Source organism: Aplysia californica, unplaced genomic scaffold, assembly GCF_000002075.1.
Source record: "Aplysia californica isolate F4 #8 unplaced genomic scaffold, AplCal3.0 scaffold00746, whole genome shotgun sequence".
Taxonomy (NCBI): domain Eukaryota; kingdom Metazoa; phylum Mollusca; class Gastropoda; order Aplysiida; family Aplysiidae; genus Aplysia; species Aplysia californica.
This window is the reverse complement of record NW_004798016.1, coordinates 251,948-267,384: the sequence shown is the minus strand read 5'-3', so window position 1 is coordinate 267,384 and position 15,437 is coordinate 251,948. Positions and strand designations below refer to the sequence as shown.

The following is a 15,437-nucleotide window of genomic DNA, read 5'->3' as shown; positions in this document are numbered from 1 at the left end:
CAGCAGCAACAGCAGCAGCAGTAGCAGCAGCAGCAACAGCAGCAGCAGCAGCACATACACTTACATAGACATACAGAAGTATGCACACAAAGAAGCGATAAAACGTGCTTGTGAAACAGATGTGCTCAACACAATCCAACACCACATAATGGTTTCAAAATTTATTAACATGAACATGAACAAGAACATTATAGCTTGGATTATTGAATTCTTAACCAATCGACCTCAAAATGTAAAATTAAACGGTGTAAAATCTCCCTTGTCTTGTTAACACTCTACACCAACGACTGTACTGTTGATAACAAAAACATCAAACTAATAACATTTGCGGATGATTCCACTCTACAAGGCCTTATAACAACAAATGAGAATGAATACAGTGACGCTGTGAATCTATTTACAAATTGGTGGGATAACCACTTCCTTATACTAAATGTAAAAAAGACAAAGGAACTAATCATAGACTTTAGAGTAAAAACAAGACCAATTGCTACCACTATTTATTAAAGATGAAGAGGGGGAGGTGGTAAGCTCTTACAAGTATCTTGATGTAACAATCGACCACAAACTTGACTGGCATCCCCACGCTGCTCTTGTGCATAAAAAGGTGAGTCAAAGAATGTTCCTTTTAAGGAAATTAAGAAGTTTGCGTGTCGATAAGAAGATTATGTCCCTTTTATACAATTCTATGATTGAAAATGTGGTATTATTTTGTATTTGCTGCTGGGCTGGGAATTGCGAGGTGAAAGATAAGGAAAAATTCGACAGAACCATTAAGTAAGCCAACAAGATCCCTGAGTATGATTTTACTAGAATTGATGAAATGTAGGCCTATAACACAACAAGTATTTAAAAGATAATAAAAAGCATTATAAACGACCCAACACACCCCCTTTCCGCGCAAATTGTAAGATCACGCAGCGGCAGATAGGTACACCCAAAAACAAAGAAAGAAAGAAAGATATGAAAGAAGTTGTTTTTTTACTGTCTAGCATACGGCTATTGTCAGAATAAGCATGCAGTGTGTAGTGCTCTTTCAGATAAACGTAAAGTTGTTCCCGCATCCGATCCGGACATTAGGGATTGCCTTGTTAGTGAGACAACTTCCTGGGCCTTCGGCATATTGTGGTAGGGTGGCCAGTTCCTTTTCACGCCACCTTTACTTCCCCAAATCGAAGTCAGGTACCCATTACTGCTGGGTGGGCAGTTCCTTTCCACGCCGCCTTTACTTCCCCAAATCGAAGTCAGGTACCTATTACTGCTGAGTGGGGAGGAGGGGGCGAAAAAATCCGTGGCTCGAACCCGGATTTTCCGCTTCGGAGACGATCGCACTAACCGCTCCGCCATCGCACCCTCTTTCAAGAATGTGTCTATATAATTCTAAAGGTCTTGTAATTAAATGTATGCATATGGTTCAATGATGAAACTGATGTGATATGTACATTTTGTCAGCTTTACTTCTTTTTTTCATATTATTGAATTTTAATTAGAGTAATATATAATTAAATTTCTATGTATACCTGCATGTGTTTTTACGGTACTGTACAGCCAAGAAAAAATTCCCTCTGGATAATAAAGTATTATCTTGTCTTATCTTATCTTAACCCCGTTCATGAAATCTTTTTTCTATACGTATAGAGCACCCCCCCCCCCAAAAAAAAAATATATATATATATATTTGAAATAATTAGAATTTAAAAAATAGATAAATAAATTAATTAAAAAGCCGGACTTTTTCAACCCTAGGTCTATATTCTCGAAGGTATCCGCCACTGCCACAGACGAGTTACAAAACCTGCTCTCTTAAGGCACGACCCCAAAGCAAAATATGGTGAGAAAATGTCCGACTTTAATCAAGTTTGGGCTCTGTCGTCTGCTTCAGGGAAAGAAACATAGCCCTGATGGTTTGTCTGAACTTTGAACTCATGTTGAGGTACAGCACAATGTTTATAGAACTGTTGACACCTTGCAAGTTCTGGATAACGGCCATACAGACCAGGTATATGTTGTTATAAGTTTTCCCCATGTAGAAGCCCGGCACTAATTCCATGGTGAGAAACAAGGAGCCCAGGGGCACGAAACAAACCAGGAACACCGCAGCTACCAGCAAGATCATTTTGGCAACTTGAATCTCCTTGTTCTGTGTCTGTGTCTTTCCTGTTGATGGAGCGGCGCCCGTTTGTGACGTGCCGCTATTTTTGGAACTCTTCCACTTCCGGCGGCGCTGAATAAGTGCGTGAATCAGGACCAATGAGAAGACGCAGACGCAGAGGAAAGAACCTGCGGTCACAATGAATCCTGGTATCATAACGAAGGGTTTCATGGCATCTTCTTTGTCGTTGAAAACTACTCCGATCAGCGTCTTGTTTGTCCGCGGATCGAAGATAGGAGCGAGGTCGGTGTAGGCAAGAACTGGGAATAAGGACAGTAGCAAAAGAAGGAATATAGCAGCCAGGGAAATGGCTGTCCTAGTCGGGGTCAATATTGTGCGTACACGTAGGGGTGCTTTGATGCACAGACACCGCTCCATTGTCACAAAAGTGGTGATCATGCCTGACGTCCTGGGGAGAGGGATGATAAAATTCATAAATAATACACGCGCACATACACACACACACACACTCGCACACACATACGTACACACACACACACACTCACACTCTCACACACATACGTACGTACGTACACACACACACTCACACACACACACACACACACACTCTCTCTCTCTCTCACATACATACACACACTCACACATACATACACACACACACACTCACATACACACACATACAAACACTCACACACACTCACACACACATACAAACATACACATATACACACACATACATACAAACACATATACACACACACATACACACATACACACATACACACACATACATACAAACACATATACACACACACACACATACACACACACACACACACGTACACACAAACACACACACACACACACACACACACACATATATATATACACACACATACACACAAACACACACACACACACACACACACACACACACACACACACACACAAATACATACAATTTACTAAATATAAATGTGTGTGTGTTAAAAGTCCACTTAATGTCTTTAACTTTTGCTGACTTGGCATCACATTTTTAAATTCAACCAAACAGTTTTATCTGCTCAGTACCCAGTTTTGATCAATCTGAAGTTAAAATATTATGATTTTCACAACACATGTCAAGTTTTTTAAAATGCAATTCTATAAGTATGTTGATTACGTCTCCGAAATATCTTACGATTTTGATAGAGCAGACAGAATATTTGGTTTTTGACCTCATGGTCTTAGTACCTGTCAGATAGAATTTTGTAATTCTGATGTAGCCAGCTTGAAAATATAGATCTACTCAGGACATTTTTGATGAGTATAGTTGTGTTACAAAGAGCTGAGGCAAGAGGTTGTTTTCTTTCTTTGGAAACTGAAATAAAGTTAGGCCTGGAAAACACAACATATTATGTCCATGCACCAGTCAAAATAGGAAAAATAACAGAAGAACATAAACGTAGATTGGGAAAGCATCATGTTCTCTTTATTCAATTGTTTGTTCGGACAAATGTCAAAACATCTGTTCAAGAAAAAAATGGTTTTGAAACCATCACAATGTTTCAAACGTTACGGGTCAAAAGGGTTTTTTTTTTCAAAAAGGGAACAATACTTTTATATCTGAAAATTCCCCCCGTGGGTTGGGGGAGTGTCGATAAACTCACTGGCTCGTCTGCAGGAAGTGAAACCCCCCAGGGACCAAGTGTCGCACACGGACGTCTAGCCTCTGAGATCCGTGTGCGACTTCTACTTTGGTGTATCTTCCTCTTCTCCTCCCTTCTTTCTTTCTTCTTCTATCTCTTCTTTCACCGCCGATCTCATGTGGAGCAAAACTAGAGGTCACCCATCCCACACAGTGGGCGCCTCGTTGACCGTGAGGTGCGACCCGTGCGGAGGAAACCGAGTACCTGGCGGCTGAGGTGAGATCAGTCTACGGACTGCCTCTTGCCAACATACCTCTTTGGCCCAGGTTTTCCTCTTAGACGGGAGGGTGGCACAGCCCATGCCACCCAATCCATTGGTAGCTGAAACTCCTTCAGTACCTGGGTCAATCTTGACCGGAGGGTCTTGTGTGCTCTCGTGGAGAATATAGCTCTGGGGTAGCCCTGGCACAGCTCTGGTTATCCGAGCAATGTGTCCCCTTGTTGGGCTCGGTGGCGGGCGGGGAGCCCGGAGTCGAACCAACCACAAAACTCACATGGAACCTTCACTTATAAAAGACCCTTCCCCAGCTCCCAACGTTAACAAGAAGTCTCGGCTCGCGGAAGTGGGTGCGGCCGCCGAGCCGGGCGAACAAAACGGTAAAAGGACCTATACAGCTGCCTCTACCTTCCCTTCTCCCAGGGAGTTTCCGCGACAGTCGTACGTGGCCATCCCCAGTACAGAAGACGCACAGAAAAAAATCACTGATCTAAATCTGTTCAAGACAGGAGGTGCACTACGGAAAGTTCTGGGACACATTCTCACGAATGTACAGAAGCCTTCCAGTGGTGCACTCCTTGTCAAGGGCGCAACAGAGACAGAAGGAGAAAGAAGTGACCAGGCTCCTGAACACCATGACTGTCGGCAGAGTTCCATGTACATCCGAGCGGTACAGGAAGTTAAACTGCTCAAAGGGCGTTGTTCGCAGCCATGAACTAAAGGACTGCAGCATGGAGGAAATTGTGGCAATTTGGGAGGGTGTGCCCCACGCCGCCGGATTACTCTTCGGCGGGGAGAGACCACCCTCGAAACTAATTCAATAATTCTGACTTTTGACTTGTGTCGCCCTCCAGACACCGTTCGCGCATCTTACTTAGTCTTTGACGTGCGACCCTAAGTACCAAACCCTCTACGCTGCTTCAAGTGTCAGAAGTTCGGCCACAGTCAGTCGCGATGCCGACCCACAGCCGTGTGTCCTCGTTGTGGCAAGACCGGGCATCCTGAGAAGAATGCAAGGCTAGTCCTTGCTGCTGCCCTAATTGCCGCGGCCAGCACACAGCTTTCAGCAAGGAGTGCCCGACTTGGCTCCAAGAACGCGTCATCCAAGAGTACAAGGCGCGAAATGGCGGCTCATTCCAGGAGACCTGAAAGAGTATCTGCCCGCCAGTTGTGACCCTAGTCCCTGGCCGGTCATTCGCAAAGGCGGTCCGGCCTGTCACGAGGTTGGCCAGTACTTCTACTGCCGACCTCCCAAATCCCACGGTCAACAGGCAAATCTATACCCGAAAGGTTAAGAACATACCCCTATGGCACCCACCTTTGAGGTGCCATTTTCTAACCGCTTTGGGGTTCTAGAGGAGGATGGAGTGGACTCTTCTTCCACCCCTCTTCTTCCACTCCCCACTCTTCTATCCCTTCTTCTTCTTCTTCCTCCTCAAACTCCATCACACTTTGTTTAATTTTAGTAAGTTTTACGGCGCTCGCAAATGCATATGGTCATATGAGCGCGCCAAACAAGTTGGTTTTATTCGCAACAGTTCACCGCACTGCCCGATTTTGGAGAAAAAAAATTCTATTCAAATGTTAAAATGCTAAAATTCGAGATTTAAAAAATCATAGTTTAAAATAGCTTTTTAAATAATATTACAATTTTAAGCAACGTTATTCACAATTTTCCATGAAGGCCAACTGACTTTATAAAATGAAGGATTCTGTTGGGATCAACGACGGAAAACAAATCTTGCAGTTTTATTTCATTTAAAATACTTCCTTCGGGTCTCTCCGAAGTCTAGATATTCGGTTAAGATGTGTCTAATGGTAAAAATATGTGTCGCATCCGACACAGAATGGTTTATTATTTACTTGTTTCTTCCAAGGAGTCTCCCACACACTGGAAGTGTAGTTTATTATTTTACTATCTCTCTCGAGAGGGAGCGTTTTTGATATTCATCTTGTCAGATTGTTGCATTTCTTACATGAAAGTTTGATTCTGACTGCAGTGTTCTTACCAAATTTACATCCCATGAGATGAAGGAAAATGAAACGTGCTTACAGAATTAAAGTTGAGATATGGGATACGGAAAAATTGGATAACGTACATGGAAAGTAAGAGGAGAGAGATGGGGGGACAGCAGAGGGGATTCTAAAGATGGGACTGGTCATATGTTTACAATAATGACTGTATAGCACCGGGTCAGCCTGAAAAGCGACGTCGAGAGAAAATGACAGGAAACAATAATTCTTATTATAATAACAAACACCCCTCTCTCTCTCTCTCTCTCTCTCTCTCTCTCTCTCTCTCTCTCTCTCTCTCTGCCTACAGACAAAATTGGAAGTGTTCAACTCAAGAGCGCTGGAACGTTTGTTTACGCTGGTATCACGGGCCGTCACGCACTAACACAAGGACGCGCCCAAGTCTCGGAAGCGAGATCATCATCATCATCATTCAGTGCCAGATCTGCGACAGACATCGGCGATGCGCTTTTCCCTTTCGTCAACCCGCAGCCACTTAACGAATCGTCAGCCACATAGGCCTACCAACCTTTGACACGGGTCAAACTTCCATCTATTTATAGGTAGTTACCGGAACATGTATAGGTGAAGTGATGTGCCGTGATAGTCGCGATATATTATTTATTGAGATTGTTTTGGTCTCTCTTTACTCATCACCAAGAGAATTTCTTGAATTTTTTCCCTGGACTCTGCCTTTACTAAAATCTCGAATCTAGATCTAGATCTAGAGTGTTAATCTAGTGGCAGGTTGCAGATTTCTGTTATCCAGTACATGTACATTCAAGAGATTAAATAAATTGGACTAGACTCTAGACTCTAGTAGTAGACTCTTCTACTTCTACTTCTAAACCTTCGAGATTACAAAGGCCAAGCCGAGGCTTGTAAGGATTCGTTTTGTTAAAAGTGTTGTTTAACACAAAGTCTAAGAAGTTAGCAAACCTAACACATTTTTTTCTAACGAAATGAAGCTTAAATTGACTTTTGTATTGTCAATAAGAGATCAAGTTTAATCACCTAATCATTTAAGTAAGGAAGTGGACTGGTTATCCTCACCCGGGGTGAGAATAAAAACCCTACGATTGACCTCTCACCCCGGGTGAGACTTGCCAGCGTTGGCTATTCTCACCCAGTGTGAAACAAGACCTGTTTTTCCTAATTTCGAAATACTTTCTATCGGTGTGGATGATCAAATTGACAAAAGCAAAGAAAAAAATGACGTTATAGCACAAAAGTAAGCTAATTTGATCGTCTACAAAGATGCTATGGCTCTTTCACTTTTCGAATCGAGCCGAACTACGCGGGTCGCCATTTTGTTTTGCCCGGAAGATCTCGCAACTTACTCGCAAGATCTACTCCTCCCCCTTCTCTCCCTCTCTCTCTCTCTGTCGGCAATTTATTAAATCTGCAACCTGCAACTAGATTACAACTAGATCTAGATTCGAGACTTTAGTAAAGGCAGAGTCCAGGGAAAAACATCAATTAAATTCGTGTGGTGCAGATGAGTAAAGAGAGACCAAAACAATCTCTCTATTGCGACTATCATTGCACATCACTTCGCCTAATACATGTTCCGGTAGATCTAACTACCTATAAATAGATGGAAGTTTGACCCGTGTCAAAGGTTGGGTGGTGGCTGACGATTCGGGAGGTGGCTGCGGGTTGACGAAAGGGAAAAGTGCATCGGCGATAATGCTTCTCCGTTAATTCCTTTGCTTGGATGCTCTAAAAAAAAAAAGCTTTCTGCAGCTTTTCTACTGCTACTCCTTTGCTCCTTCTTACTGCTGTCTTTCAGCCACACCCCTGATCTTCTGGTAGGAAAGATCTACACCTAGCCTTCTCGGACAAGGGCGAAAAATCTCGGAGGTCCGGTTTGCAAGTTGTGTACGTTAAAGATTCCTTGATGGTCCAAAATCGATAAGAGTAGGCTTCGGCTGCTAATCGGGCAAAATTCAAAATTTCCTACCAACTGAAAATGTTTAATGGTTCTCGCGTTCCCGCGCGCTCATATGACCTTATGCAGTTGCGAGCGCCGTAGAACAAACATACCCCTCTCACACAAAAAAACCCTCCCACCACCATCGCCATCACCACCAACAACAACAACAACAACAACAACAACAACAACAACAACAACAACAACAGCAACAACAACAACAACAGCAACACCAACCGAAACTGTTCGACTGAGAGAGGAGGCCCAATACTTTCTTCGAAACCAGGCCCTGGGAACGTGGAATCAACCCCGACATCACTTTTCCCCACCTGTACGGCATAAGCGGAAGGAGTGACTCCAGTGGGAAGATTCAAAGCGCTGCTGTTCGTCGAGCACGAGAGCTTGGCGCACAGTACAATATCTACACTGACGGCTCGGCTAGGGCAGGAACAACGGACGGCGGCGCTGGAGTCGTCATCACAACGGGGAACCCGTCCAACCCTACCGTTGTCGAGACATTGAGGGAGAAAGGCGCCATATTTACGTGCTCTTTCGAGGAAGAAAGGAGAGCCTTGGAAATGGCCATTGACTGGATTGACAAAGAGTGCGATGCATCCAACTCGGTCGCTATCTTCACCGACAGTCAATCACTATGCATGGCACTAGTGGGAACATCACCATCCTTCGACCAATTGCGACTACGCATAAATAATGCAATACCTCAACCCACGATTCAGTGGATCCCTGGTCACCGCGATATCCTCGGCAACGATCTCGCTGACAGCAATGCCAAACTGGCAACAGCGCTGCCGGGTCCAGGCCGCCAAATTACTTATGACAGTGCGTGCGCCCAGATAAAACTAATTACAAAAGACCCCCCTATATGCCACACGCGGACGAAGGAAGTATACAGGGCATTTTCCTTAAAACGAGAGGCTCTTATTATGTCCCGCAGTGACCAGTCATTACTGGCAAAAATCAGGACCGGTCATTTCTCTGGGCTTCGGGCCTACAAAAATAGAATAGACAAAACATCGGACCCAATGTGTCCATTGTGCAGCGACGAGCCCCAAGATTTGGAGCACTGGCTGCAGAGATGCCCGGCCACGGAGGCCCGGCGGTGGCATCTCTTCGGGGAGGATTCAGGGAGGTTGGACTGCCTCACCCGCTACCCAAGGGAGGCGGTGGCCCTGGCGAAGAGCACGCTATTCGGGGCTCCGAACATTTCGAACGGATAGGCTACCACACACACACACAGCAACAGTAACAACAGCAACAACAACAACAACAGTAACAACAACAACAGCAACAACAACAACAACAACAACAACAACAGCAACGACAACAACAACAGCAACAACAACAAGAACAACAACAACAACAACAACAACAACAACAACAACAACAACAACAACAACAACAACAACAACAACAACAACAAACCTGACAAACCACGTCCAGGGCCAGCCGCCAGCGAGAGCGATCACGTCTGTATAAATAAACGGCAGATCTAGTGAGGTGAACAAAGGGTTGGATATCAGAGAAATCATGGCCAGTACGACAAGACTACCGAGGTCAGACAGGGAGAGACACATCAAGGAGAGGTTCACGGATTCTCGGACACCCATCTTGATGAAGACGATGATGTTGATGATGTTTGCAGCAATGCCAAAGACAGCGATGACCGCACCTATGACAGACCAGTTGAGAACGAGGAGCATTGAGGTAATGCGTTCATTTAACAACCCGCCGACCTGGGCTACTTTAAGAAGACTAGTATTGTTGTTATCCATGTTGACTGTAAGAGAAACCTAGCACGAAGAGCTGAGTAGATTTGGTCAGAAAATGTAATCATTGGACAAGGATCTCAATATATTTGTTCAGTGTGAAATGGCTGCCGCATAGAAAATTGAGCCGATGAAAAAAGAGTTTATAGTGGCCACTCCAGATGTATATTTTATTTTGTTTGATTATTTTTTTCTTTTTTGTTATTGTTATTATTGTTTTAGGTAGGGGGGGGGTTTCCGCTGCTAAAAGATTTCAGTTTGTCGTCGAACCGAGTTGTCGTTAAGAGAAAGACAGAAAGAACAAAAAGCTCAAAGTTCATGTAAGCTCTATTAGAACAGCGTGGTCTACAGTCACCAATTTTAGACTTAGACCCCAAAATTACTGTTGCAGAAAAAAGTGAAATAACGTATGTTTGTCAAAGCGAGCGTTATGTAGACCGAGTCGACTGCTCTAGCCCCAGAGTGTCATGCCAGGTCCCCTCTCCTCCAGACGGAACAAACTGGCGTCTTTCCAGCCTTTTTTATTCTAATTCTAGACCTCTTTTTCTATACTAGCTATGGGCTTGTCACGATATCAAGTTTTGCGTCCCCCAACCCAATTATGCTTGCGGTAGTTTTTTCTGAGGTAAACAGCTTCTCTTTTTCCCCATTTTTTGATCAATTAAATTATGTTGACGAACCTAGGATAAGACTGAGAGTAGCACGTAATTATTTGTCTTGTTTTCCTACGAGCACCACGTAATTATTTTGTCTCTTTTCCAAACAAATCCTTTTCCACCTCCAAATACTCAGAATGTAACATAAGACTGTAGACCAAAGACTTTATATAATTACATGTTGGTGTATACATGGCCTGGAGCTGTCATATCTGTCTCAAAGGTCGAAGCGCAATGACTCGCTGCTGCTTAGGGGCGTTCGCAATAATTACATGCGTAGGCCTGTAGAATTATGTATGTATAATAAACGCCACAGGTGATCCCCTGGAAACGAGGTGGTTGTTAGATAGAATGTAGCTTGTTAGAGTTAGAGTTAAAGTGCAACAGGGTCTCGATAATGATTGGTGGCCCCACTGACGAACGAGTGGAGGGTCACAGTTCCCGGGACAGCAATCGACAGCCCCTCACAGGGCACCGAATCCCCGATAGTCCGTCAGATAGATAACCACAGATAGCATTTGTATAGCGCAAATCCCCGCTCTACGGCAAGTTCTATGCGCTTCACAATCTATACTATTACCCAAGCAGACCTGAGAGCATTCTGAAACAGTCTCAACTTCCTGGGAAGCATATTGTGCAAGCAGCCATTTATAGGCGCTAAAACACTAACATACTGACAAGATCTTTCACTGACTATGGCCGGGTACCGAGGTGGTAAATATACCTCGCCGGGTACCCATTTCCACCAGGGTGAAGTGAGGAAAATTCGTGTAAAGTGCCTTTCCCAAAGACACAACGTCGGGCCCACGGCTCGAACCCCCGAACCCGCAACCTCACCACTAGACCACCGACAACCTCACGATTACGAGTCTGGTAGCCTAACCACTAGGCCACCGACAACCTCACGATTACCAGTCCTGTAGCCTAACCACTAGGCCACCGAAAACCTCACGATTACCAGTCCCGTAGCCTAACCACTAGGCCACCGACAACCTCACGATTACCAGTCCCGTAGCCTAACCACTAGGCCACCGACAACCTCACGATTACCAGTCCCGTAGCCTAACCACTAGGCCACCGACAACCTCACGATTACCAGTCCCGTAGCCTAACCACTAGACCACCGACGCCAGATAGATACATGTACCAATACAAAGAGGATTCTCTACCAGCAAGATGTTTCAGTTGCCCTTACTCGGGGACGTGCGAGACTTGGGCACACCTTGTGTTAGAACGTGACGGCCCGCGGTACCAGCGTAAACAAACGTTCCAGCGCTCTTGGGTTGAGAAAGAGGGAGAGAGAGAAAGAGAGAGCGAAAGACAGAGAGAAAGTGTGGGGGGGGGGGGGACTGGGAGAGGGAAAGAGAGAGAGAGAGAGACTGAGAGAGAGAGAGAGAGAGAAAGAGAGAGAGAGAGAGAGAGAGAGAGAGAGAGAGAGAGAGAGAGAGAGAGAGAGAGAGAGAGAGAGAGAGAGAGATAGTGGGTGTTGTTTTGGTGGGGTTTCTAATAAAGCGTTATTTTTACAAATCAGCTTAGAAGTTTTTTCTCGCCCACTCAAAAACATGTTTTGTAGATAAAACTGTAATTGTTATTTTCACTGGAGGTCTTTCGATCTCTAGAAGGACGTGGGATCTACTGAACTTCTTGTGGGCTGTAAGTCATGGAGCCACTTTTGTAAGTCATGGGGCCACTTTTGTAAGTCATGTGGCCACTTTTGTCATGGGGCCACTTTTGTTTGTGGGACACTGGGCCCAAAATAACACGGCAAGACTAGTGCTGAAGAAAAAGAAGAAAGATCCTGCATCAAAAAGGTGAAAAGCTCTGCATTGGCTTCCAGTTGATAAAAAAATCCAATATAAAGTTTCTACCATCTGTTTTAAATGTCTAAAGGATAAAGCCCCATCCTGTCTATCTGAGCTTTTAACACTGTGTGTTAAATAATATTATGTTCCATCTCGTCAGTTACGGTCATCCACAAATGCAATAAAATTCAGAGCCGTAAGAATGAAATTAGGATCTTTTGGTAAGAAAAGCCCAAAAATCTGGAACACCTTGCCTCAGGATCTCAGAGAAACAACGAATTCTGATAGGCTTAAGCGATTGCTCAAGACTCGTTTGTTCAATTGTTAGTTATAGTGTGTTAGTTAGTTCTGATTGTTTTAATATACATGTATGTTTGTTTTTTTCCTCACTGTCCTTTGGTGTATAGTCTCGTAGTATGGGATACAGCTCAATATAGATGCAATATATTGTTATTATTAGTAGTAGTAGTAGTAGTAGTAGTAGTAGTAGTAGTAGTAGTAGTAGTAGTAGTAGTAGTAGTAGTAGTAGTAGTAGTAGTAGTAGTAGTAGTAGTAGTAGTAGAAGTAGTAGTAGTAGTAGTAGTAGTTGTAGTAGTAGTAGTAGTAGTAGTAGTAGTAGTAGTAGTAGTAGTAGTAGTAGCAGTAGTAGTAGTAGTAGTAGTAGTAGTAGTAGTAGTAGTAGTAGTAGTAGTAGTAGTAGTAGTAGTAGTAGTAGTAGTAGTAGTAGTAGTTGTAGTAGTAGTAGTAGTAGTAGTAGATCTAGATCTCGCTCTCACAGGCTAAACGGAAGGCCAACAAGGCAGGGCGTAGACCCAGACCCATCTACTTGGAAAGCTTAAAGTTAAATAGATGAGTGAGGGGGGAAAGTGTTTGTGGGGGGGGGGGGATCAGGATTAATGTCTTTGGGGGGTTTTTAAGAGCATCTGAGGAATGAACGAAGAACCAATATCACCAATGTTTGTCTCAGATCTGGCATTTGATGATGATGATGATGATGATGATGATGATGATGATGATGATGATGATGATGATGATGATGATGATGATGATGATGATGATGATGATCTTTTCACAGTGACAATCATCCACGTCATATCAAGCCGACCGTCTAACCCCTTTTTCTTTCTTCATCCTTACTATCGTTATTTCCTGTCCTTCTGTTGTAAGTTTGTCACTCCCTTGTGACCTGTTATTTTGGGATGCCTTGATAGTCGAAGCAGACTTTGTGCTGTTGAAGCTAGAGAGGTGAGCAGAGTAGGTCTGATTCCTTGTAAGGACTTCTCTGTTGACATCCACCCCTTGGCGCTCATTTGACTTTATGCAGTTGCGAGCGCCGAAAACCTTACTTTAAAAAAGACAAACAACCAGAAACAGACTGACAATATCAGAGGAGATCCATTTGCCAGCCTGCTCTAGCCCTCATAGAGCTCACATCTACGTGTGGACTAGGGCATTTTCGAACATTGGTGCAAAACAGTTCAGCTCTATTTTTAAAAAACAGTTATGGAACTGGAGCTAAAAAACCTACACCGTGCCCTTGAAAGGACCGCCCGTATCTGTCTCTGGTAACCTCCGCGCTAAAAGTAATCCCACGTCTGAGTGAACACATTTTGTATTTTTACGACGCATGTGGTGACTTCTGTGTCAGCGAATACCGAACCATTTCTCCACAACCAATCAATCATTTCAGTCAACGATACAACTGTTTGTCAGTGACGAAAAGCTATACAGGATTTGGACAACTCTCTACCTCAGGAGTACAAAATTCTATCTGCTCAGCACCCTAGTTTTGAGAAATTAGACGTCAAAAGATTTTGAGTTTCACATTATGTCGAACTTTTTCGAAAGCAATTCTTTGAATATCTTGAGGACGACTCTGAATAATCGTAGGGTTTTGATAGAGCAGATTAGAACATCTGGTTTCTGACCTAATGGTGCTAGTGACTCAAAACGGTCAATAATGTCAGAGAAAAATGTATAATTCTGAAGTAGCGAACTTGGCTGATGGAATCAAAATTGAGAATCTGTGGAGGCCGCGTTGACAACTGTTGTTCCAAGTTTAAAAAATACATTCTCAAGATCTGCAGGAATAAGACTATCTTTGCAATGTAGTTTTCAAACTATTTCAGACAATACGTTACGTGTGTACTTTTGATATGCCTGATAATTCTGATCTATGTCTCAACATACACGAGATTGTTGGGGAGCTCGGAACTTTTGGTGACACGACAGCAGTTGATCTTTAGAAAGAATTTCTCTGACATCAAAACATGGTACAGATTTCCTAGTGTCAAGAACAGAAGTCTGACGGAAGAACCGTAAGTACAAAAAGTTAGAATTGAGTGAATGCCCACCTTGCTGCAATGGGCAACTGTCAGCGCCACACACTTTTTGCCGATATCGATACAATTAGATTGCCGATTCCACCCAACGGTTACAGTCCCCTTGACAAAATTACTCTGCACAGACCCATACAAATATATTCCTCTTTCAGCAGACGTTAAGCAACTTCCAGACCATTTCTGGAAATTCTAGGCTGAAATTAATAACACAAACCAAATAGAAATAAGGCACTACCAAGAAAGTAGGGAGAATGTGTAACAAGCAAATGTACGCAGATGGACAAGTCTCACAACTTCAATTTTCATCCCGAATAAGCCAAAAATGCTTCCCCAACACTTTAAAGATCGTCCCTGACCTGTAGATCTGTTTTTATACCTGAAAAACGTATTGATTCAACACAAAATCGAATTAATATTAGGTCCAAGCTTAGTAAAAACGCTGAGGGTACTTAAATATTGTTGGATGGTACAGTTTTTGTCATCCGCAATCTACTTGTGTCGATGTCATTAAACGGCTTTGATATTTTTTTCTCGAAAGTGCGCAGGCTCTGATGTTCTCCCGCTACAATGACAGTCTCGCCTGGACCACTACCAGACTGACTCACCAAGACGTTCCTTAAACGATGGGTTTGTTTCAGTGCCGGCTTTTGCTTGTGTTTCCTCCTAATATAGTGTAAAGCACATAGAGCCTGCTGTTGAGCGGGGATATGCGCTATACAAATGCTATCTATTATTATTATTATTAATATAGTGTAAAGCACATAGAGCCTGCTGTTGAGCGGGGATATGCGCTATACAAATGCTATCTATTATTATTATTATTAATATAGTGTAAAGCGCATAGAGCCTGCTGTTGAGCGGGGATATGCGCTATACAAATGCTATC

The 15,437-nt window shown here is 43.5% G+C and overlaps 2 protein-coding genes across 2 annotated transcripts in view; one reads left to right on the top strand and one right to left on the bottom strand.

Moving 5' to 3' along the window:
• Positions 1–1,849: 1,849 nt before the first annotated feature.
• Positions 1,850–9,757, bottom strand: LOC101864559 (putative G-protein coupled receptor F59B2.13). Its single transcript, XM_005109056.1, has 2 exons — positions 9,408–9,757; positions 1,850–2,561 (listed from the first exon to the last, which is right to left on the bottom strand). Exons 1-2 carry the CDS (start codon positions 9,755–9,757, stop codon positions 1,850–1,852), a joined length of 1,062 nt encoding a protein of 353 aa, XP_005109113.1.
• A 1,047-nt stretch (positions 9,758–10,804) lies between these two features.
• LOC106013255 overlaps positions 10,805–15,437 on the top strand; it is a 7,559-nt gene continuing 2,926 nt past the window's right edge. The window contains exon 1 of the mRNA XM_013088446.1: positions 10,805–10,899. Within this exon, the coding sequence (XP_012943900.1) occupies positions 10,805–10,899 (95 nt within the window). The remainder of the gene's footprint in view (positions 10,900–15,437) is intronic.